The 22,373-nt window shown below is 38.3% G+C and overlaps 4 protein-coding genes across 4 annotated transcripts; 3 read left to right on the forward strand and 1 right to left on the reverse strand.

Annotated features, from left to right (window-relative positions):
• The first annotated feature begins 1,408 nt into the window (after positions 1-1,408).
• LOC112202029 (metal tolerance protein B) lies at positions 1,409-4,122 on the forward strand. The gene is made up of 2 exons (XM_024342932.2): positions 1,409-1,850; positions 2,935-4,122. The coding sequence occupies exon 2, from the start codon at positions 2,935-2,937 to the stop codon at positions 4,090-4,092; it is 1,158 nt and encodes a 385-aa protein (XP_024198700.1). The 5' UTR covers positions 1,409-1,850; the 3' UTR covers positions 4,093-4,122.
• Positions 4,123-4,520: 398 nt separating this feature from the next.
• LOC112166234 (ras-related protein Rab11C) lies at positions 4,521-6,987 on the reverse strand. Its single transcript, XM_024303022.2, has 3 exons — positions 6,828-6,987; positions 6,529-6,731; positions 4,521-5,334 (listed from the first exon to the last, which is right to left on the reverse strand). Exons 2-3 carry the CDS (start codon positions 6,691-6,693, stop codon positions 4,849-4,851), a joined length of 651 nt encoding a protein of 216 aa, XP_024158790.1. The 5' UTR covers positions 6,694-6,731; positions 6,828-6,987; the 3' UTR covers positions 4,521-4,848.
• A 5,163-nt stretch (positions 6,988-12,150) lies between these two features.
• On the forward strand, positions 12,151-14,132 carry LOC112201792 (elongin-C). The gene is made up of 4 exons (XM_024342705.2): positions 12,151-12,372; positions 12,464-12,569; positions 13,532-13,653; positions 13,772-14,132. The coding sequence occupies exons 1-3, from the start codon at positions 12,261-12,263 to the stop codon at positions 13,608-13,610; spliced, it is 297 nt and encodes a 98-aa protein (XP_024198473.1). The 5' UTR covers positions 12,151-12,260; the 3' UTR covers positions 13,611-13,653; positions 13,772-14,132.
• Positions 14,133-19,190: 5,058 nt separating this feature from the next.
• LOC112164009 (subtilisin-like protease SBT4.6) lies at positions 19,191-22,373 on the forward strand. Its single transcript, XM_024300254.1, has 9 exons — positions 19,191-19,297; positions 19,382-19,473; positions 19,577-19,823; positions 20,199-20,691; positions 20,781-20,875; positions 20,956-21,174; positions 21,264-21,375; positions 21,470-21,680; positions 21,832-22,373. Exons 1-9 carry the CDS (start codon positions 19,191-19,193, stop codon positions 22,371-22,373), a joined length of 2,118 nt encoding a protein of 705 aa, XP_024156022.1.

Here is a 22,373-nt window from a genome sequence, read left to right on the forward strand (position 1 = left end):
ACCCTATTGCATGTATTCAATGGGCTAAATTTTGGATCATATTTGTGACATTATCCCTTTCTAAAAAAGAGATGGTTTGGAGACTATCAAGTTCAATAACATTATGGCTTCTTTGGTTGTTCCATGTAGAGTTTTTGTGGGTTTTACGTATGCTTTGCTTTCCAGTAAAATCTTTTTGTGGAGAAGAATCCTAACTTTAGTAACTTGTGTGATTATTTTTTATTCATTTGTTTCCATCTTCTAAGTTTCACTTGGTGTTCTAGACTTTTTAGAGCAGATATTCAAGCTTAATAACAACGAGCTTGTCGGGAAACTTAAAGTTTGGCTTCTTCTGTTCCCTTTGGCGTGCCTCTCAATTTGTTAAGAATTTTTCATCGTCCGTTCTTTGTGGCTCTCATGTCCTATCTGGCACACAATATGCTTCTCACGCCGCGTTTGTTTTGCCTCATATAAGGATTGGATAGGAAACGACATATCCAATCAGATCATTTGAGATGTTTGGATGCCCAAATGTGTTAGGATCCAAAATTTTATATCCAATCAGACATGGATAAAAAATCTTGTTGAAATGGTGTGATAAATTAAATCCTGCTACTTATTTCTTCGTCTTTCAGCCTCATCGACAACGTAGAACTTCTCTCTTCCTTTGCGACCTTCACCTTCCTATGCTCCGTCACAATTCTCTGGCCCTCTGCGGCCATTTGACCTTCTGTTGCTGTCTCCCAGGTAAATCTCTCCTGGAATTAATCGATTCGTAGATGTTCGATCATATTCTGCCACCACCTCCTTGATCGCCGTCGTCACCACCTCCCCAAGGGCCGCTGTGAATGACTACATAATCATGATCTAGATCTGTTCAATTTTGGTCTAGAATTGTCAAAGTGAAGGATCTGTAACATCTATTGATTCTGAAATTGTCATCGTCGTGCTCCAATTTTTATTTTTATTTTTATAAATCTTATTCAGTTCCCAATCTTACTACACAAATGCAAGATTGGTTTGAAGTTAGCATCTCCTATCCAATCTAATCTAGTCTAATCCAATTTGAAATCTTAAATCCAATCTTGTCTACTTTACCAAACGCGGCCTTAAAGTCTTAATGGCTCTCATCATCCGTGTGATTATTTTTTATTCGTTTTTATTTTTATTTTTTTTATTACACTCAATATAGACTGCCAACTTGTTCTTCAAGACGTTGAGAGCCGAAATTCAAAATTAGTCTCCAACTTTTGAAAATAGAGTTGGGAAGATCCAAGTTTGACATTTCGCCTCCCTATGAGCCTATTTATTATAAGAATCTCCTTATCTCCATCATCCGTTGCTCTCAGCTCGGTAGTTTTGTTGCTACGCAACACACCCGGAATATGTGCTTTACTTCAAAAGAGAATCAATGTGCCGATAAATAAAAATTAATAAGAAAAATAGGAAAAAGAGAGAAATAAAGTTAGGGCGTTAGGCAAACAATGTAGCTTCTACTACAAGAACATCAGCAAGTGTCTGGAATCTAAGATTGAGGAACTTCAGCTCAAGTTTGAGAGATCTCCGGGGGTTTGGGGTTTCTCATATATGAGTTTGACTCAGATAGTCGTGGAAACTTTACCTAAATGCTTTCCCAAATTTTAGCAAGTAGAGGAAATCGGATATGGCCGGCCCAACAACTTATTGTTTTAACGTTAAACATGGAAACTCTGTTTGACAGAGCACAAATGAGGATCGTGCGATCTTGTACGCAACGCCCAATTCATATTTCATTTCCATATTGAATTCATCAACTCTTTTTTAATTCTGTGATACCCCCAAGAGTCAAAGAGAGTCATCAAAGCTATAGTTTTCTGTGCTCTGAATATCAGGTATCTCATTCATTCCCTTTTGATCTCTGTCTTCTTTGCTTTTTGGAGTCTTTGATCTGATTTTTTAAATGGGTGATTGAATCTTCATGCTGATCTTTCTTGTATGGTTACATAAAGGAATGGATGTTGGTTGTTCATGCAATCTGAACTTCTGGGTCACTCTTTTTTCTTTAGTTCTTGAGACATATTGCATTGCCCTATATATTTTACTCTTTGAGGTGGAAATGTTGTGGCAAAGTTGGATGCTTTTTACTAGTGTATTGATCCTTTGGAATTCCCCAAATTTTGAGTCTTTAGATTCTTGGAGAAGCAAGGTATGGGATCATGTATATGATTTTCTGGGTCTAGACATGTGAATTGATATAACCAGATGATAAAGCAATTTCGTCAGATTTTGCAAAAGTAGAGTTCTAATGCTCAAATTTTGATGCTTTGTCATTAACTGAAACAGTCTTATTATGTACATTGAAAACCATTTTGAAGGAATGATGCAATTTCATTGAGTGATTTACATGGACATGAGAATTTAGAAAGTGTAAGAATGCAGGGTCATTGTGCTGGGATGGTGCACACTAGTGGTTTGAGATCACCTGGATACAGAAAATATATACTTGAAAATTATATCAGTAACTTGATATAAGGCTATTTAGCACATAAGACTAATTACTTTTCTGAATCTTGAGGATTGGAAATTCATTAATTGAGAGTCTGAAAGCTGAATTCTAATGTTTTGCTTGCTTCATCCCATGAATCTATATTTCTGATTGTGGTTGATAGTTGAAAGTTGAAGAAATTGTGTATTCTAGTTAAACAGCTATGGTTGTTCAAAGAACAAAGTAGAGATCATGGTAGACTCATTAGTGATGTTGCTTACTCTTAAATCTTTGTTCATGGCATCCATCTTGGTCAAAAGTTAGAAGTCTCAAGCTTTGTCTAAAGTTCATTGATCGTGGCTAATATTTACTTTCAGTATTCAAGCACTTGATATTAACATGGAATTGTCAATCCCAGAACGATTAAGATTTTGCATTCTTTATCTGATGTTTTCTTTTCAATTCCATGAACCATAACGTTGCTGGAACAGATGGAGCATGAGAAGGTTCCCTTATCTAGAACAGAGTCCCAGCATGAAATTGAGATCCCGATAGTCTCTGAAATTATTGATCTTCTGCCTGTGCCACAAAAGTTACCTTGCTCTTCCATATGTGGTTTCTCCAAGAAAGAAAGCAGTAATTTGGATTCAAAACAACGTTCACAATCAGCAACTAAACTTCGTGTACTCATAATTGTCTATATGTTGTTTATGGTTGTTGAAATTGTTGGTGGTGTAAAATCGAACAGCCTGGCAGTACTCACAGATGCAGCCCACATGCTTACTGATGTTAGTGGATTCGCTATTGCTCTTTTTGCAGTAATAGCTTCAGGTTGGGAGGCAACATCATACCAGTCTTTTGGATATCACCGTCTTGAGGTTTTGAGTGCGCTTCTATCTGTGCTGCTGATATGGGTGGTCGCTGCAATCTTGATCTATGAAGCAGTCAACAGAATGCTTCACAAGCATGCAATGGTCAATGGGGTTCTCATGTTTGCAGTTGCAGCATTTGGATTTTCGGTTAATTTTATCATGGCCATGTGGCTCGGTCACAATCACACTCACCATCATCATCATCAGGCTTGTGGAGACTGGGATCATGATCATGATCATGGTCATAATCATAATCATGATCATGGCAAGGAGGAAGCATGCGCAACAATTGAAGACGATGAAACTAGCTTGGTGTCAATTCCTCCAGTAAAGACTAAAATATTAAACATAAATCTCCAAGGAGCTTACCTGCATGTTATGGCCGACATGATTCAGTCTGTTGGAGTAATGATTGCCGCAGCCATCATTTGGGCGAAGCCAGATTATTTAGTTGTTGATCTGATCTGCACACTCATCTTTTCTGTTTTTGCTGTAAGCACAACTATACCGATGCTCAGAAATACATATGGCATATTGATGCAGAGAACTCCAAGTGAGATTGATATTGACAAGCTAGAGAAAGGTCTCAAGTGCATCAAAGGAGTTCAGGATGTTCATGACCTACATGTTTGGGCACTAACGGTTGGAAAAATGGTATTGTCGTGTCATGTCACCGCGGATTCTACAGTAGGCTCAAGTCAGATAATTGATGAGATTAGTGATTTATGTGAAAAAACTTACAGAATACATGATGTTACTGTACAGATTGAACAGTAATGTGCAAATTCAACCTATCATTTTCTGTCATATTTTTAAATATTACCTTTCGCCCCTAAATATTTCAGAAAGTTTGTTAAAATGAGGCAAATTTGACCTGTGTATCAGCAAGCATTTATGACTTTGGTGTAAGACAACACTTGATGTACGTGTCTTCTGACTATGGATAAATAAATGAAGTAATCTCTTTTCCTCAAAAAAAAAAAAAACACTAGCACTCCGTGTTCTTTCTTTTCTTTTGTTCTTTTACCGTCTTTCTATCACTATGCCTTGCAATCACTTGACATATCGGACAGGTGTGAGGGGTGTTGAAAATCAATCCCCTATGAATACCAGGACCAACGTTGCAAAAGAATAGCACAAGTTCACCACCAACATTTGCAAAGAGAAGATATTGTAACTTTTAGTCAAGTCAAGAAGTAACTAGCGAACAAAACACAGAATCAGACTCTGAACAAACAAGGTCTCTTCTGTTCCATTAATTCTTTAATTTGAGATGCCAAGTTTCCACCCAACATTCCAAATTTCAATAGTTACAATTTTTCAAACATATAATCAACAGTGCATAAGGAAAAGCAGACCCCCAAAAAAGTACCAACACCACTGTAAACTTTAATTCACAAGCTTCCTTATCACAACTCAATTAAGTAAAACTGTATTCTACATGGCTCTCCCCCCTCACCCAAAAAGGAAGAAAAAACTAAAAAAAGTCTTATCCAGCAAATGGTTCTCCTCCCCTAGGTGTCAGTCATCCATTTATGTAGAGCAGCAACCTCTTTTCGTATTCCCAGAAGCATCACCAACATTGATAGTAGTTCCTTGACCAGGAAGGGTAGTGCTCGCGACTGCTTCCTGAGCTGCCAGTGCCTTTTTGCTAATGATATGGTAGATCTCTGTTAAAATAGTTTGAAATGCCTTCTCAATATTGGTTGCTTCGAGTGCTGATGTCTCAAGAAATGAGAGACCTTCCCTCTCAGCCAAGGCCTGACCATCATCCTCTGAAACAGCTCTAAGATGGTTCAAGTCGGACTTATTTCCAGCCATCATGATGACAATATTAGAATCCGCATGGTCCCTCAATTCACGGAGCCACCTTTGGACATTATCAAATGTTGGGCGCTTAGTTATGTCATAGACAAGGAGAGCACCCACTGCCCCTCTATAGTATGCACTGGTGATAGCACGATATCGCTCCTGCCCTGCTGTATCCCAGATCTGTGCCTTGACAGTTTTTCCTTCAACCTGTGATTTAAAACAAGAAATGTTAGCTCTGGATCAGATTGCAGACAATAATTAACACACCCCCATGTGTCATCAATAAATTGTAGATATAACCATTGGCCCACAAATGGAGTTATTTCTGGTTACCAACATGCTAAATTGACACCAGAAAGTTCAACACAGCTGTATTTTTTAACACATTAACACTCCGGAACCATTGGGTCCAGTAGACAGCAGTAGCACATATGGATGCTTACCCAGAAGAGTCATACACAAATCAACATTCTTATGAAGGAAAGTTTATACACTTACAAGAGGAAGTTCAAATTCAATATACAAGCAGCATGAAGTTTAAATTCTTAATTTTTTTTAATATAACTGGAGAACCGAACCTAATTGTTCATTCAACTATGTCCTAGGCATATATAGATTGAAAATATACATTAAAATGTGGGAACTCTGAATGCATTAGCCTTAAGAAAGAAAATGCCAGAATTTCAGTTCCCTAGAATCTCTATTGGCAACGTACAGCACTGAAGACCCTATAGCAATAAAGGCATCAGAGACTCTAATTTGTTCCCTTTATGTCATACTCGTAGTTTACATCTGCCTGGAGTAAGGCACTCACCTATACATGTTGCATAAAACCACTAAGCACCTGCATCAATTATATGAAAGTATCATATAACACGAACACATTCCATCCAGTTTCCAAAGTCCATACGACGAGGATCTCAAATATGCAGCAACATCATGTAGGAAGAGAGCAAAAATATAATGCAATTACTCCAAGTCAGAATACTTCGGCATTTGACGCCCTACTTTTTCATGGGTGTAATCGTTGACCAACATATCGGAATCAGGCTTGTATATATCTAAACTCCAAATACAGACATTGAGACATATCGTTGTTGCATGTATCCACTAAAATACACATCATTTTGGTTTCAAATCAGTACCAGGCCTAAGATTACCACCTCCTAAAAACTTGAACAAATCCTCACAAAGACGGTTCATTATGCTTAATTGGCCTCTGATAACGCCATTCAAGCCTCATTGACATATCAAGCTATAAGCAGCAATTTCCAGACCACAGCAAATCCATAAGACATCCAAAATCATAATAACTAGAACTTCAACCAAATGAACTCAAACTCCGAAAATTAAACCACAGGGGAAAAGTAGAGTCTCAAAGTGAAGAAGAAGAAGAGTTACCTGAAGAGTTCTGGTGGCGAACTCGACGCCGATGGTGGACTTGGACTCCAAGCAGAACTCATTTCTGGTGAACCTGGAGAGAATGTTGGATTTGCCAACTCCAGAGTCGCCGATCAGCACGATCTTGAACAGGTAGTCGTACTCGTGGTCCACTCTGCTCGCCATACAGCCTCTCCTCTCCGATCTCCCCCGATCTCTCTCACCTACACCGATTCACCAAACTTCACTACACCAAAAACAAACAACCAGATCTGACCACACAGATTACAGAGAGACCAGTACACAGAGACTTCGCTTACCCTAAATTCCAGCGGAGAAATGCGATCGCCGGCGTTGAAATCCGCGACCGTGAGGGAAGCACGGTAGGGATTTTTTTATTTTATTTTTTTGTTGCAGAGAAGAAACGGAAAGAACGATGAGGAAGAAGAAGAAGAAGAAGAAGAAGGGGGTTTGAAAAAGTGGGAAACGGCAAATAAATAGATTCCTTTGGTGTGTGTGTGGGGGGTGGAGACGGCGTCGTTTTAGGACAACTGGAGGTCAAAGGAAGAGACAGTGAGAAAGACGAGGGCATCTGACATGTGCAGCCTGGCACTCTGGCGGTTGGTGCCAGAGGGATGTTTTTTGATTGCTTGTGCTGATTAGTGTCTGCCACGCCGTTAATTTCATCTTCTTTCTTTTTTTTTATTTCCATTTTTAATTTTTTTGGTTTTGGACCCGTCGCCTTTGCTAAATGGACGGCTATATACGTGCGGAATCCGATATTCTACGGCCCACATGCATCTATATCCATATAAACAATTATTCACGTTTTTATTCACAAAATGAATTCTATGGTCCCGTACTTGAACGGGGTCTCGTTTGGAAAAAGACTTGGGTCCTGTTTAACCACCTCAGTGACAGTGTAGTTCGGAAAAAGATTTTGGTCCCCTCAAACCACTTCAATAATTTTGTTTAGGTTATTTGTCCTACCAATGCATATGGATGTTTAGCATTTTATGTGACTGATTTAGTGGACATCTATAACTAACGAGCATTTCCGTATGTATTTACTTACGATCAGAATCGAGTAAAAAGATAATAGTTTTTTGATTGAGATCGCATCATTCCTCAAAAAACTTTCTAGGCCTCAAGACTAATTTGTGTCGGAGAATCATGTCTGAATGCTTCGTCCCCCCTTTTGCCACTAAGAATAGATTGAAATTTAACTCTGATCAGTATCAATGGGATTCGAACTTTGATATGGGGGGTTCTACACCTAGAGTTTCTTACAAACTCGACTGTCGATAAGGGTTAGAAGATAATAGTTATGGAGTCAATACATACATAAAGAGGTTCATTTAGGCATATAATGAATGAGATGTTAGAGGATAAGAGTTAATGTACTATGGTTAGGCCTCTAGGAGTCTAGGGTACTTTTTCCTAGTCTAGATTTAAGTTCTAGCTAGTCATAATCTTCGCAACCCAAACCTAACATCTAGATCTGAAATCTGGATTTCATTCTTCATCGTAAGAAAATTATTAATGAACCAAGTCTTTTGAATCAAGATTGAAAACTAATAATGTCAGTTTTGAATCATTTCTTAAGCTTAATATTTATGTGCCCATGGCATGGAATTAATATTTGCGCATTTAGCCACGGTAGTCTGTAGCTTAGGCTTTTCTTTTGCTAGACTAGTGCTTAATTATAGCTTAGTGGCCTTAAACTTGTAGTGTGTATAAAGCAATGAAAATGGAGACATCAATAATGTTTTGAATCATGCCACAATCTATTGGATTTCATTATTGGAACGGAGTGTAATCATAGTATCAACCTAAAGTAAAAGTGTAATAATCAACCGTATTATTTGGCATGACCATTTAACACCTACAATTTGCCAACATATCCCATTATCATTCTTTTATTCTACAAAACTCTGAAAATGCCAAAAAGAAAAAGAAAGAAGAAGATCAAACATAGGCAAAAGTGTGGTTGTTCAAATTCGGTCTTTTTCTCAAGCGGGAAAGGAGATTCTGATTAAATCGGTTGCTATGGCTGTCCCAGCATACCTTATGTCTGTGTTTAAATTTTCAATTTCTCTCTGCAATAAAATTAACTCGGCTATGGCTGATTTTTGGTGGGGAAAGAAGTCCTTTGCAAGTATTCATTAGAAAAGTTAGGCTTTGCTTGACCTCCCAAAATCGAAAGGGGGTTTGGGATTTCCGAAGTATTGCAGATTTCAATCTGGCTCTTCTAGCAAAGCAGGGGTGGCGCCTGCTAGCCAATCCAAATGCCTTGCGGGCTTGGGTTCTCAAAAGTCGATACTTTCCAAATACTACTTTTTTTTTAGGCTTCTCGTGGTTCATCTCCTTCTTGGGCATGGTCTAGTATTCTTGATGGCCGCTCACTTTTGTCTAGAGGTTGTATCTAGCATATAGGGTCTGAAAATTAGATTGATTTTTAGCGCCACAACTTGATACCGAGGTACCCTTCTTATAACTTGCTTCATCACATGCTCCTGCGAGCCCTGCTACTTATGTTTTCCAGTTTATTGACCGCTCGGTGGACTGCTGGAATATCGATTATGTTGCTGCTCTTTCCCTGAAACAGCTCTTACGGCCATTAGGGCTACTCTTTTTAGTAGTCAGGATACTCCAAACAAGTTACTTTGGTCTGCGGCTTCGTCTGGAGTCTATTCAGTCAAGAGTGGTTATAAGTTTCTGATAAAGAATCACATGCCAACATTAACGGTTCACCCTCATCAGTCCCACTCGGTTCTTGATGAAGTATGGCCTTGGCTGTAGAAGGTAAGAGTAACTCCTAGAGTCAAACACTTTCTTTGGAGGGCGGTTTCTAATGCCTTGGCTACTAATTCCAACCGCCATAGGAGACATATGGCTCGCTCCCCTATCTTCTCTTTGTGATATGCATCTAGAAACCACTGAACACATTCTGTTTCTATGCCTATGGGCTATGGCTGCTTGGTTTTCTCATCATTTTTCCTATCGGAGTAATCCTCAGTCTGTTACGAATATTGATGATTGGATCTTTTGCCTCTTCATCACAAATGGCGGCCTTACCTTGGCATATATTGGTTGGTTTTTCTACTATGGTTTATTTGGAAGGAGAGATGTCGTTGTGTTTTCAACAATGTCTCTCCCAATCCAGTTACTGTTGCTACACGGGCTTATGCAATTGTAATGGAATTTTTATCGCTCCCCCAGCGCCTACTCTCTTCCTCCAGAGTGGTGAAAGTCTTTCCTTCCGAGAATTCCTCGAACTGGCTTCCCCTTCCCACTACTACTTTGAAATTAAACACTGATGCAGCTTAGGGCTCACAATCTTTATCTGCTGGTCTCATTGCCCTTTTAAGGGATTCTACTGGTGCTCTCATTGGGGCCTTTTCCTGGAGCGTTTATACCTCTTCCTTGATAGCTGCTGAAGCGATGGCAATTGATCTTGGCCTCAGTTTAGCTTTCTCTTTGTCTATTTCTTCTTTTTAGTTGGAATCATACTCCTTAGTCTTGGTTTCTACTTTTTTGAATCCTCTTTCGGGGGTTGATTAGTTTGCTTCTCATCTTGTTTCTTCCATTCAAGCAAAAGCTGGTAGTTTCAACATCGTTAACTGGCGTTGGACCAGTAGGAATGCCAATGCTGCTGCTGACTTGGTGGCAGCGCTAGCGTCCCGCAGGGTGTGCTCGGTGGATTGGGTCCTCAATCCTCCTCCCCCCCCCCCAATGGGTATTTTGTTGTTTGATGCTGCAACCCGTCTGCCTTAATATGTGTTGGTTGGGTCTGTTTGTTGGTAGTATCTTTCTGTTTTGCTTTCTGTTGCTTGTTGGGCTCTTTGCCTTTTGTTTCTGATCTGTTGTTGTAATGCCCAAAAAAAAAAAATCGGTCTTTTTTGATGAACTTTTTTCCTACATTGTTGTTTGTTATACTAGTTTTAGGTTTTAGGGCAATTGTAGTTTTTTTAATTTTCCCTCAGATGGCCACGATGGTTATTCCTATGACTAGGCTATGAAGATCAGTGTGGATGGGTTCACAAGGGTTGCCAAGAGGGTAGTGATAGTGGAAGGATAGCAATAAGTGAATGGTTTTGGGTTTGCTGCAATACTTGTGGCGGTTGTGGGGAAAGGGGTATGGTTCCTAACAATTCTTATGTGTTTTTTTTTTAGAGAGAAGGAAATGCATTGCATTAAACTGCTAAACGCAATTGAGATACAAGTACAAGGTATAAGTACGGGAAAGTCAAAATGACAATCCATAACCTAATATGAAAGTCAGGAAACAAAAGCGTCATCGCTACTAACTAGCTGCGCTGCCTGTAACTTTCACAAAAAAATACTTATAACCAGAAAATGGAAGAAGTGGAAAAATGTCTTCGCTTCTTCTCTTGAACTTAACCAGCAGTTCTTTGGTTGAAGAACAGAAACAGTGGTGGCCACATTAAATCTTGTTTGGATAAAACCGAGTGGGAAAAACTCCAAACTGAGGAAAGAGTATCGTCCATACCAAACTTGTTTGAAAGCTCTCTGAAACGGACACAGCAACCGAAAACACCAAAGCACCATGACTCGTAACAAGAGGAAAGAGATTTTGAATAACAAGATTCAGCAACTACTTCCTTTGGAACCAACAGTAGGCTGAAAAGACTGGGCCTCGGGTCTGAATCTTTTTTGGTTGAAATGGGTCTGCACTAATATCCTTTAAAGGTGTCTTAACTGCATCGGTTGCTAAGTAACAGTTTCTGAGTAACCGTTTCATAATCGAAGGCCTGAACCTCCACTTTTTCCGGTGCCATCGGAACACCACCTTGAAGGTGTTAATGGAACTACAAGCGCTGCCGAGAGCAATGTAAGGGTTTGTCGACACGAGTCCTTGCGTCTCCCGTAATTCTCAAGTCATCCACAGTCTCCGGATGAATAGCACGATGACGGTTGTCCTCAATCCAGCAGCAATGCATAAATGAAATAGACTGCTTTGCTCTCAGTTGTTCTCACTCGATGGCCGTTTTGACGCTAAGAAAACATCCCTGCGATATCGTCTTGTTGTGCTAGGAATTCAATTCTTATATGTTAGGAATTCAATTTTATTGTAGTGCTATAGTTATGACAATTTTCAAGGGACCAAATGTTTTATACAATCATACTGGAAATGTTCTTATTGGCAATGTACATGCACAATGATATTTTTAGGACATGATGTGAAAAACAACATGGTTTTTCTTATTGTTGATTACAATGACATATTTTGCACTCTCTCAAGATACTTTCCTCAAAAGCCTATAAATTAGTGATTAACAATAGTGTTCATCAAATCAGTAACTGATCAAATAAAGTATGCTTACATTTAAGGGTTGAAAACAAAATAATCTAACTTAAAAATAATTATTTACACTACTGGGTTTGGATTGTTAAGCATGACCCTTTTCTTAGTTAATTACTGTGATGAGAACATGCTGGGTGCGATTAATATGGTTAGCAGGTTAGTTTAGGCTCGTTTGGTTGGTCGTTAGACATATGTAAGCGCTTGAAATCTTGTTTTATATATTCCCTTTTTACATTCTTTTCAATTATTTGTTTTGTCGAAAAATATTGATCTATTTTTCTAAAAAAAATAAAAAATTAACAGTTGGTCCAAAGACAAACACGTCTTTTACGCCAAAAGGCAAAATCAAAACCGAGTCGCTGAGTTTCGATTCCCTTCTCTCGCACTCCATCGAAACTCAAATCTCCTCCTTGACCCCGCAAACATGAAGAAAGAAGACACCGTGAAGCTGATCAGCGCCGAGGGCTTCGAATTCGTCGTCCACAAAGACGCCGCCATGGTCTCTCAGACCATCCGCAACATGCTCACATCTCCCGGTATGTTTCTTTCTCTGAATTATCTCAAGAGAGTAGCAATTAGAGGATTAGGGTTTCAATTTTGAAAATTTTCGAGTGTGGTTTTGGGCAGGGGGTTTTGCTGAAACGGAACACGGTGAGGTGACGTTCCCTGAGATCAGCACCACCATTCTTGAGAAGATCTGCAAGTATTTTTATTGGAATCTTCAATTCGCCAGGTTTGGATTCTCTGTGTTTCGTGTTTTTTGCTTAGGAATTTTGCAGCATCAATGTAAATGCCTAATTGCTCGTGTAGTTTTGACTGTTCTGTTGGTGTATTAGAAATTTATAGGTTTCTGAATTGAACAATATATTTGATCAATGTTAAGTTAATACTGTCATTATAGGCTGTAAATTTAAACAGAGCTTATCATATCAAAGTTTTGTATCATCTTAATTGCAATCGAGTGTCGAAGTAACGAATGATCGTTAGGCCACCAAACAATTTGGACATCACCCTTGTGAACTTCTAAAGTTGACTCCTTTTTTCTTCAGAAAAAAAAAAAAGAAGAAGGAAGAAGGTCCAACCTTTAAGCCAACCGACTCTATAAAAGGATGTGAGAAGATGAGAGGAATTTAGGATAATCTCGGTATTTTCATCCATAGTTTTGCAAAGAGCATTTCCCCTAGGTTGGTAGTTTATGTACTTTTTCTGTGGTTTTTTTTTTCATAATGTACCTCTATCTCTTGTAAAACAGTAATGTATCTCAGTTTTGATTACTTATTGTGAATAATGAACACATCAAATGTGCATCTAATACTGACACGACTCAAGCAACATAAGAGCTGGCAACAGAGAAGTAAAAGAGAGGTGGTATAAGAAATGTATTGGTTTGGTGAACCATATAATTGCATGATAAATGGAGTTGAATTGTGGGCTTCTTATCTGGATATTGGTTGATGCTTGAATTGACTATGGTTGGTAAAAGAGAGGTGGTATAAGGAATATATTGGTTTGGTGAACCATATACTTGCATGATAAATGGAGTTGAATTGTGGGCTTCTTATCTGGATATTGGTTGATGCTTGAGTTGACTATGGTTGCTGGTTGGAACTAGTAATATTTGATAGTTTGATGGGGATGCTCCTTTTGCTCACTATCTTTTACATATTTTTGATTGTAATATTGTTCTTTGAGCAGTGGTAAGCAGACTGAGTTTCACATTGAACCAGAACTGACCCTGGAGTTGATGATGGCAGCCAATTATCTTCATACATAGTATATCATTTCTCCCTCGTGGGTGATTGAACCCTATTTGTAATGTAAGATAACTTTTTGGTACCAGATCCTAAGATTTTCATGTATACTCTTAATTGCTATTGATTAATTTTGGTTTAAGTTAACTTTTTTGTTTTTGTCTTTGTTTATGGCTACTTGTAGTGATTATCCAGGAGGATGTATGAGGATATGGTTGTACTCTGCTTGAAGACCTTAGGAATTTCTAACTGGTGTCGAGCACCAGTATTCTCTCCTAGTCTGCAATGTAGTATATGTATGATGAGGTTCTTGCACTTGGACTCTTGGAAAACAGTGTGAGATCCATTGTAGTAAAATTCATTCAGTTGCAACTTATAAGACTGTGAGATTCTTCTATTAACGTTAATGATTAGTCTTAAAGAGAAACATAATTAGAGTAGATTTATGCCCCACTGTATTCTCAGAACTGATGCTAGTCAACTGTGCTTGTTGGCAAGGAGACAGTGAAGTTACCCATAAGTTCTTAATATTCTTGCAGATATAACGTCCCGATACCTTGTTTACAGTCAGTCTATTACTTCACTTTTTTTTTTTTAGGTATGTTTTTTTTTTTTTTTTTTTGTCAATTTTGGGTATGATTGTTACTTTGCTTGTGATGTCTGAAATTTAGTTTGATTACGCACACCAAAAAAAGAAATTTAGTTTGATATTCCTTTGGTTAATAAGTTACGGACACAGTTGCCTGCAGAGTTGTTCAAAGTTTTAAAAGCAACATATATGTGTTTTCCTCTGAAGGTGTTATGGCTGTGTCTGATGCTAAAAATGGCTGCATAGTCCTGGTTCGTATGATAGCTTTCATTCCAAAGTGGCTTAAAGCAAACAACTCTTCAGCTGGAATTGGTAGAAATTGTCTTGCTGTTGTCCAAAGAACATTTCTGCATTCTAAAGTTATCATTCTGTCTTTGAAAGTGGGTAGAAAAGTTGCTTGCAGTTTGAATTCAGAGCAGTCTCTGATCCTGCTCGCTCATGAATAGATGGATTCACGTCACCAAAGAACAGGAAAAGAATATAAATGATGCAAGGCCAAATAAATTTGGATTCCCTCTCGCTTTCACAAAACAATCACTTCACACTGAAGCCACAAACTCGTCATGTTCTCTCACGCATTACTTCAAACAATCTCAAATTTCATCTGCTCAAGTGCTCTTTGCCCACTTAAAATCAGTCCCAAGAACAAAAGATTAAATCTTTTCAAATGGCCAGGGGTTAATCAGTAGGAAGGTCTACATTGTGTACGTAGTCACTCCAAGATGGGCTGCACTCCGCTGCAGTCAGAACTCTCACCATCAAGCACATTGTGTTTCTCCATTCAAATAAGGGTACCTTCTCTTCTTCCTTTTGTTTTTGCTATTTTTTGTTTTCTTTACCCTCAGTGATTGATTACAGCCGGTAGAGAAGCATGGATTCTTCATTCTTTGTATTTGGCAGAAAAAAAATTTAAGAGTTTATCTTGTGATAAGAAATTGTGTATGCAAATTGAATAGTCAGCCTGGAGCCTTAATCCAGGCTTTTGCGAATATTTTAGAGTCATTGTTTTACTCTTTATACATAATCAAACTCCATATCATCCTATGAATTGTTGACGAGGAATCAATTTTGTGAATTAGCTGTAACTCCATAGATGCAAATGAAAGAAAGGAAAGATATGTGAATGCTGAATGGTGATAATGTGATGGTGTATACTAAGAAATGTCCATCGTATGAATTTTCAATTGTAAATGAAGAATCAATTATGTAAGTTAGCTATAATTAAGAAATTGTGTATGCAAATTGAATAGTCAGCCAGCGTGGCATACGTGTTACAAGTTATAATATTTCTTGATTCTTCCATGTAGGATGAAAATTATTTACACCAAAAAGAAACAATGAATGCTTTATCAGTATAAAATATTCTTCTTACGCCCACAAAGTGTTTGAGAATTGACAATGGCGAAATTATCGATTTTTTGAGGCTCCGATATTTTGGATGACTTCTAACAATGTTTCGTTCGATATTTTCGAAAATGTGCGATATCTCCGAAATTTTCGGGAATATTCCTCAAATAAAATACAATGAAAAACTTGACAAAGTCAGGATTCGAACCTGTCCCCTCTAATATCAAGTCAAAAAACACCCAACCAACTCGACTGGGGTTGATTGTGGTTCTTCTTTACTTTATTTTTTATTTTTTTTTATATTAATACGTTTTTTGATAGAATAAATTACTAATTTCTTTAGACAATTAATTTTAACCTCTAACTTCTAAGATATAGTTTTTAGCAGATCAAAAAAGCGAGATTTTCTCTCGAGACCAAGCGGCTCCCCCAAACCCTAGCTATCTAGTCGGCATCTTTTTGCCGTCTTCATGTCCTTGCTATCCCAATGGCTTCAATCGACGCTGTCACTGCTAGTTTTGCTGCCTCTCTTGCTCTTGCTGAGGGAGCTAACGCCTCGGATATGGGGGAGATTGGAGGAGGTCATGTTTGTCGATCTTCTTAGTCTTTTCTTCTGGGGAAACCTCTCACCCGTAAACCTATTGAGTCTAATGCCTTCAAATCGCATCTCTTCCGGACATGGATGGTGGAGAAGGATTTTAGGATTCAAGAAAATCCTGACAATCAGTTTCTCTTCTCCTTTGATTTGCTCCGAGATAGGAACAAGGTGCTTAGAGGTGGTGTGTGATGTTTTGACAGAGCCCCAATCTGTTTGGGGGAGTATGATGGTGTTCTTCCCATCGTTGAAGTCCCTATGAAGCATGTTAGGATGTGGGTTAGGGTTTCTGACATCCCTCCCCTCTACGAGGAACCTAGCAATTTCATCCTTATTGAAAACTTGCTCGGTGGTTATCTGGACTACGATAAGAGAGAGTTTCGAAAAGGTATTGTTCGAATTCTCTTCTCCCATGACATCTCTAACCGGTTATTCTTGAGTGACGAGTTTTCTTGGCCCCTGGCATAGAGCCTATTTTGCAGTTCCAGTTTGAACATCTCAAAGGGAGATGTCCTCAATGTGGATTGATTGCACATTATGGGGCTAAATGTGAGGAGCCCAATGCAGCTGTTTCTGCTCCTAGGGTTTTGAAGTTTGGTGGTGGCCCCTCTACCTCTGGTGGTGCCTTCTCCTTCTCTGCTCAGACTACTTGAGATTTACCTATGCCTTCTTCTTCACTGCTGAAAAAGAAGAAGCTAGTTATTTGTCGGCTAGAGCGATCAACTTCTGAAATTGCTTCTCAGGATACCATGCATATCACGTCAGAGATGGAAGGTATGGATCAAGAGGTTTCTGTGCAGGACAAGCTCAGTGGGTTGGCCTCGGTGGAGCCTTCTGATACGGGTTCTCAAGATCTTGCTACTCCTGCCACGCAAATTGGTCAGAAGAAAACTTTGATTTACAAGAAAAGAGGTCGAGAATAGGTAATTGTCCCTTCCCCTAAGAAATTCAAAACCATTCTGGGTGATAAGCTTCTTACTCTCCATGCGGAAGCTCTTGGTTTGGCTGAAGTCGAAGATGATGTCGCCCTGGTGACACTGAAGAAGAGGTCGGGAAGACCACTGGGAAGCAAGAACAAGGGTCCCCGGTCTCAAAAGAAGGTTGGATTGACCCCTTTGCGTCTTACCTATCCTTCTACTACAACTGCTCAGGAGGTAGGCCCTAAAGCTAAGGGCAAGGGGAAACTCTAGGTTTCCTATTTTCTGTGCCCACATTTGATTTAGAATCTGATGCTATGTAAGTTAGCTCCTTTACTCGTACACCAATTGAGGTCTCTAGGTGAGTAGAGTTGCTAAAGCAAGAGCTTTTTTTTTTTTTTTTTAGAATAATAGTTAACCAATTTATTAATAATAAACATAAGAAAAATTACAATTGATAGATGTAAAAACTACATCAAAATATAAAATAACAAGAGAAATACTAGATGCAACAAAACATCGGAAATAACACTAACAAGGGTACGAAGGGATGCAATTAAGCATTTGATGAGGCACCAGACAGAGCCCGGGCTATGTAAAACGGTACCAATAGTATGGTCGACCATACTTCCACGCAAATAAATACGTCGAATAGAGTATGCTATGTAAGTTAGCTCCTCTACTCGTACACCAATTGAGGTCTCTAGGTGAGTAAAGTTTTTTTTTTTTTTTTTTTTGAGAATAATAGTCAACCAATTTATTAATAATAAACATAAGAAAAATTACAACTGATAGATGTAGAAACCACATCAAAATATAAAATAACAAGAAAAATACTAGATGCAACAATTAGATAGTCTTGGGTTTTTTTCTCATTTAGGAACTTTAATAAGTGTGCGTATCTACAATGAGAGTCACTTGTTATTTGTTTGGCGGTTTGTGCCATCAAGTATGGCTGGTATGAAACAATATGTGATGTATGTGCCTTTTGGCCATGGATAAATTAATGAAGTTATCTATTTCTCAAAAAAAAAAAAAAAAAAAAGATTTGCTAGAAACTAGCTATTTATAGAATTTTAGTTTTTTGACTCTAACATTCCTAAACACTGTTGTAGAAATATTAATTCATTTGTATTTATTGATTGAATAGCTCTACAACTTTATAAAATTTCTAATTCTAATTATATATTCTAAAAGTACCAAATATTATACGGGCAACTTCAAACATTTACTTAAATTACTATAATTCACTATGAAATGAAGCTTGGTCACTGTTTTTTTTTTCCTTCCAATATAATGGATAATTGATTAAATAAGTAGTTCACTAAGTTTCACTTAAAATTTCAATGATTTTCTCCCAATTTCCATCATTTTTTTTGAAAATTTATCAATATTGAAACTTTCTCAATATTTTATTTTCCAAACCATCGATATTTCTTCGATACTCGATATTTTGGTCGTTGCCTTTTGGTGACAATAATGCTTTCTTATTGCAGAGAAGCACATGTGGTAACAGAAACAATTTCATAATGTATTTGAATATTTTCATCGTACATGGAAACCAATTTAGAATTTCGCAAAAATGGTTCGGCATAGTGCTGGCTGTCTGAGTTAATTGGTGATTTGGTGCAATGAATTGCTCCTTTGTCTTTAATGCATATGGTTTCCAGAGGAGATAAATCCAGCTTTAGTTTCTTCAGTGTTGAAATATACAAAGGTGCATAACGTAGTATCAATTCATAATTGTCAGAGGAATCATTTCTGTAAATTAGCTGTACTTCTGAAAACGCATTTGAAAGGAAGGAAAGAAATTGTGGATGCTTAGTGGCACTGATGAGTTACACTGCATCCTTGGTTTCAGTTTAAGTACTCCTGACTCGCCCCTAAAGTGTTTGTGAATTTGAGTCATTTGACAATGACAAAGCATGGAGCTCTTCTGTTTTATCACACCTTGTCAATTCTCATCCTCACTCTGAGTTTGTTATGCAGAGCCACTTGCGACGATAGAAAGGTAAGGAAATGCAAACAATCATGTTCTCTTTTACTAGGCTATTCAACCTGCTATGTTAGAAGGAAGATCTCATTTCATGATGAATTCTTTGAGCAGTTGTAATTGTTTTTTTTTCTTTTTCTTTTGACTGTGAGTACATTTATGATGATGATGATGCAGGTCTATATTGTGTACTTGGGGTCACTTTCTGATGGTTTGTACTCGCCGTCATCTCACCATCTTAGTATTCTACAGAGAGTTGTCCAGGACAGGTTGTCTATCTAGGTTTTGAATGTCATTATTTCTGTCTTCTTGGTCATCAGCCAATTCTTATGTCTCATTCCTTTCTCTCTCAGTTCTCCTGAAAATGTTTTGGTAAGAAGTTACAAAAGGAGTTTCAATGGATTTGCTGCCAGACTCACTGACCAGGAAAGAGAAAAACTTTCTAGTGAGTGATCCGAGACACTTTATTATATACTATTTTGAAGAGGTAATACCGTTTGGTTTGAGAACTTATCATGTTTGTAAACTGTGCTGTCTGTGCACTGCAGAAATGAAGGAAGTAGTCTCTGTTTTTCCAAGCAGAACATTGCAACTTCAAACAACAAGATCTTGGGACTTCATGGGATTCAATGAGAAAATTGGTCGAAATGCCACAGTTGAGAGTGATATTATTGTGGGTGTCATTGACAGTGGAATTTGGCCTGAATCTGAGAGTTTTAAGGATGAAGGTTTTGGTCCTCCACCCAAGAAGTGGAAAGGTGCTTGTGAAGGGGGCAAAAAATTTACTTGCAACAAGTATGCTCTCTCTCTCTCTCTCTCAGCACTCTAGTGATTGTAGTTGCTCTTACAAATGCTCTCTAGTTTTGTTAACTGTTGCTAACCCACACAATCACATAGCAAAAATCACCAAGAAATAATAAGAGAAAAAAAAAAGAGAGGGAGAACACACAAATTTGCATCAGTTGGCGAACTTGTTTAATCAAAGATAATGGGAGATTGAAAATGTGAATACACCAAATCGTTCCTTATATATTATAGACTTTTCCATTAAAGGAAAATTTTAATTCTTTTCTAACTTTGTAACATATGCAGTTATGCAGCTAGCTTTTCATAATATCTATAGTGGTTTTGCTTGTAATACCTGATCAAGTTTTATAATTGTTTTTGCAGCAAGCTTATTGGAGCTCGGTATTACTCGTCAACAGAGTCTGCAAGGGATGACACAGGTCACGGAACCCACACTGCCTCAACGGCAGCAGGAAATGCTGTAAGAGATGTAAGCTTTTATGGACTAGCACAAGGTACGGCAAGAGGAGGAGTTCCCTCTGCAAGAATTGCAGCATACAAAGTCTGTACCCCGGGCACATTGTGTAGTGCACATGATACCCTGGCTGCTTTTGACGATGCAATTGCTGATGGAGTCGATATTATTACAGCTTCAGTTGCATTTAGTATGATACAAGAATTCGATGTGGATCCTCTTGCAATTGGTACTTTTCACGCAATGGAGAAAGGGATACTAACCTCACATGCTGCGGGCAACAATGGACCTTCCGGTGCTACTGTAACAAGTGTAGCACCTTGGGTGCTTACAGTTGCAGCAAGTAGCATGGACCGTCGGATCATTGACAAGGTTATCCTTGGAAATGGAAGGACAGTAATTGTAATTATCAACTTCCTCTATCCTCAAAATAAACTTTTATTTATATTTTTTATTCTGATTTTCTGTCATGTCCTTTCTAATGGAAACAGGGGAATTCTGTGAACTCCTTCACATTAAATGGTACAAGTTTTCCTCTGATACATGGAAAAAATGCTTCAAAGAATTGCACAGAAACAATTGCGGGGTAATTACTGTGCCATTTCATTTTAACTGTGAAATAAAGGAAATAATAGGACGCTAGAGAACTGATTTGTTTCTTTGCAGAGGTTGTGAACAAGGTTGCCTGGACAGTAGTCTAGTGAAGGGAAAGGTTGTGCTATGTGATAAATATGGACTTCTTGAAGCATTTCAATCTGGTGCACTAGGTTCAATTTTACCCAATTTTCGAGCTGTTGATGATGCCTCTTATGTTCTCCCATTAGCTGGCACGACTATAAACAACGAAAACTATAATGTAGTCATGTCATACTTGAACTCCACCAGGTTGAGATTATTTTGGATACAAAGATGATTTTCTCATGATGTTTACAATTACTTTGTATAAATGATATAATGCCTCTCTTATTTTATAGATATCCTCGCGTGAACATATTAAAAAGTGAAGTCATAAAAAATCCTGCTGCACCTGCTGTTGCTTCATTCTCTGCACGTGGACCGAATTTAATTTTACCTGATATTATCAAGGTATATGTTTCAAGGTTCACCTACAGTTCTGTACTACATAACAGGCTTTCATTTTCATTTTTCCCTAAACAGTTTTTCTCCTACTGTGTTTCAGCCAGATATAAGTGCCCCAGGGATAGAAATTCTGGCTGCATTTTCGTCTGCTCCTATCTCAACCACTCCTGGAGATATGAGGCGTGTTAAGTACAATATACAATCTGGAACCTCCATGGCTTGCCCCCATGTTGCTGGTGTAGCTACCTATGTTAAAACCTTCCGCCCTGATTGGTCTCCCGCGGCCATCAAATCATCTATTATGACTACTGGTATTGTCTTCATAATAGCTATTCTGTGCATGAGCATATATGATTAGTAGTTTATTTGGTAAATGCATGCGTTGCTGTATGTTTCTTGATTCAGCAGCTATTTCTTATACACATTTTCATAATCAATCTACCAAATCTTTTTGGCTTGTAGCTTGGCCCATGAATGATCCCAGCAGCAATGTTTCCACTGGTGAATTCGCTTATGGATCAGGCCATATCAATCCATTAAAAGCTATTGACCCCGGGCTTGTGTATGATGCTTCCAAAGAAGATTACATAAAGTTGCTGTGCATCAGCTATGATGAAAGCAGAGTTAGACTTGTATCAGGAGATAACAGCACATGCCCTACAGGTCCTGACAAGGGATCTCCGAAGGATCATAATTACCCTTCGATGGGAGCAAAAGTTACCGCAATGCAACCATTTACAGTTAAATTTAATAGAAGAGTTAAAAATGTTGGCAATGCAAACTCCACTTATGTAGCCAAAATCTCCCCCAATTCCAAACTCGAGATTAAAGTGGTGCCGGAAGTCCTATCCTTCAAGTCCTTGAATGAGGAGAAGACTTTTAATGTGACTGTTTCTGGAAGCAATTTGCCTTTTGAATCACGAGCATCTGCTTCACTGGTTTGGTCTGATGGTACTCATGGCGTTAGAAGTCCGATTGTTGTGTACACCGTGCCTAGAGCATGA

The sequence above is a fragment of the Rosa chinensis genome, chromosome 5 (genome assembly GCF_002994745.2).
Source record: "Rosa chinensis cultivar Old Blush chromosome 5, RchiOBHm-V2, whole genome shotgun sequence".
In the NCBI taxonomy this organism is placed as follows: Eukaryota; Viridiplantae; Streptophyta; class Magnoliopsida; order Rosales; family Rosaceae; genus Rosa; species Rosa chinensis.

What these genes read in the sequence shown, in the direction of transcription:
- LOC112202029 (XM_024342932.2), top strand. Translation starts at nt 2,935, where the DNA reads ATGGAGCATGAGAAGGTTCCCTTATCTAGAACAGAGTCCCAGCATGAA.
- LOC112166234 (XM_024303022.2), bottom strand. Translation starts at nt 6,693, where the DNA reads ATGGCGAGCAGAGTGGACCACGAGTACGACTACCTGTTCAAGATCGTG. An exon ending in TCGCCACCAGAACTCTTCAG is followed by an intron (nt 5,335 to 6,528) that starts GTAACTCTTCTT and finishes TTTAAATCACAG; the next exon opens with GTTGAAGGAAAAACTGTCAA.
- LOC112201792 (XM_024342705.2), top strand. Translation starts at nt 12,261, where the DNA reads ATGAAGAAAGAAGACACCGTGAAGCTGATCAGCGCCGAGGGCTTCGAA. An exon ending in CAACATGCTCACATCTCCCG is followed by an intron (nt 12,373 to 12,463) that starts GTATGTTTCTTT and finishes GGTTTTGGGCAG; the next exon opens with GGGGTTTTGCTGAAACGGAA. An exon ending in TGGAATCTTCAATTCGCCAG is followed by an intron (nt 12,570 to 13,531) that starts GTTTGGATTCTC and finishes TTCTTTGAGCAG; the next exon opens with TGGTAAGCAGACTGAGTTTC.
- LOC112164009 (XM_024300254.1), top strand. Translation starts at nt 19,191, where the DNA reads ATGATGATGATGCAGGTCTATATTGTGTACTTGGGGTCACTTTCTGAT. An exon ending in GAAATGGAAGGACAGTAATT is followed by an intron (nt 20,692 to 20,780) that starts GTAATTATCAAC and finishes TAATGGAAACAG; the next exon opens with GGGAATTCTGTGAACTCCTT. An exon ending in TGCACAGAAACAATTGCGGG is followed by an intron (nt 20,876 to 20,955) that starts GTAATTACTGTG and finishes GTTTCTTTGCAG; the next exon opens with AGGTTGTGAACAAGGTTGCC.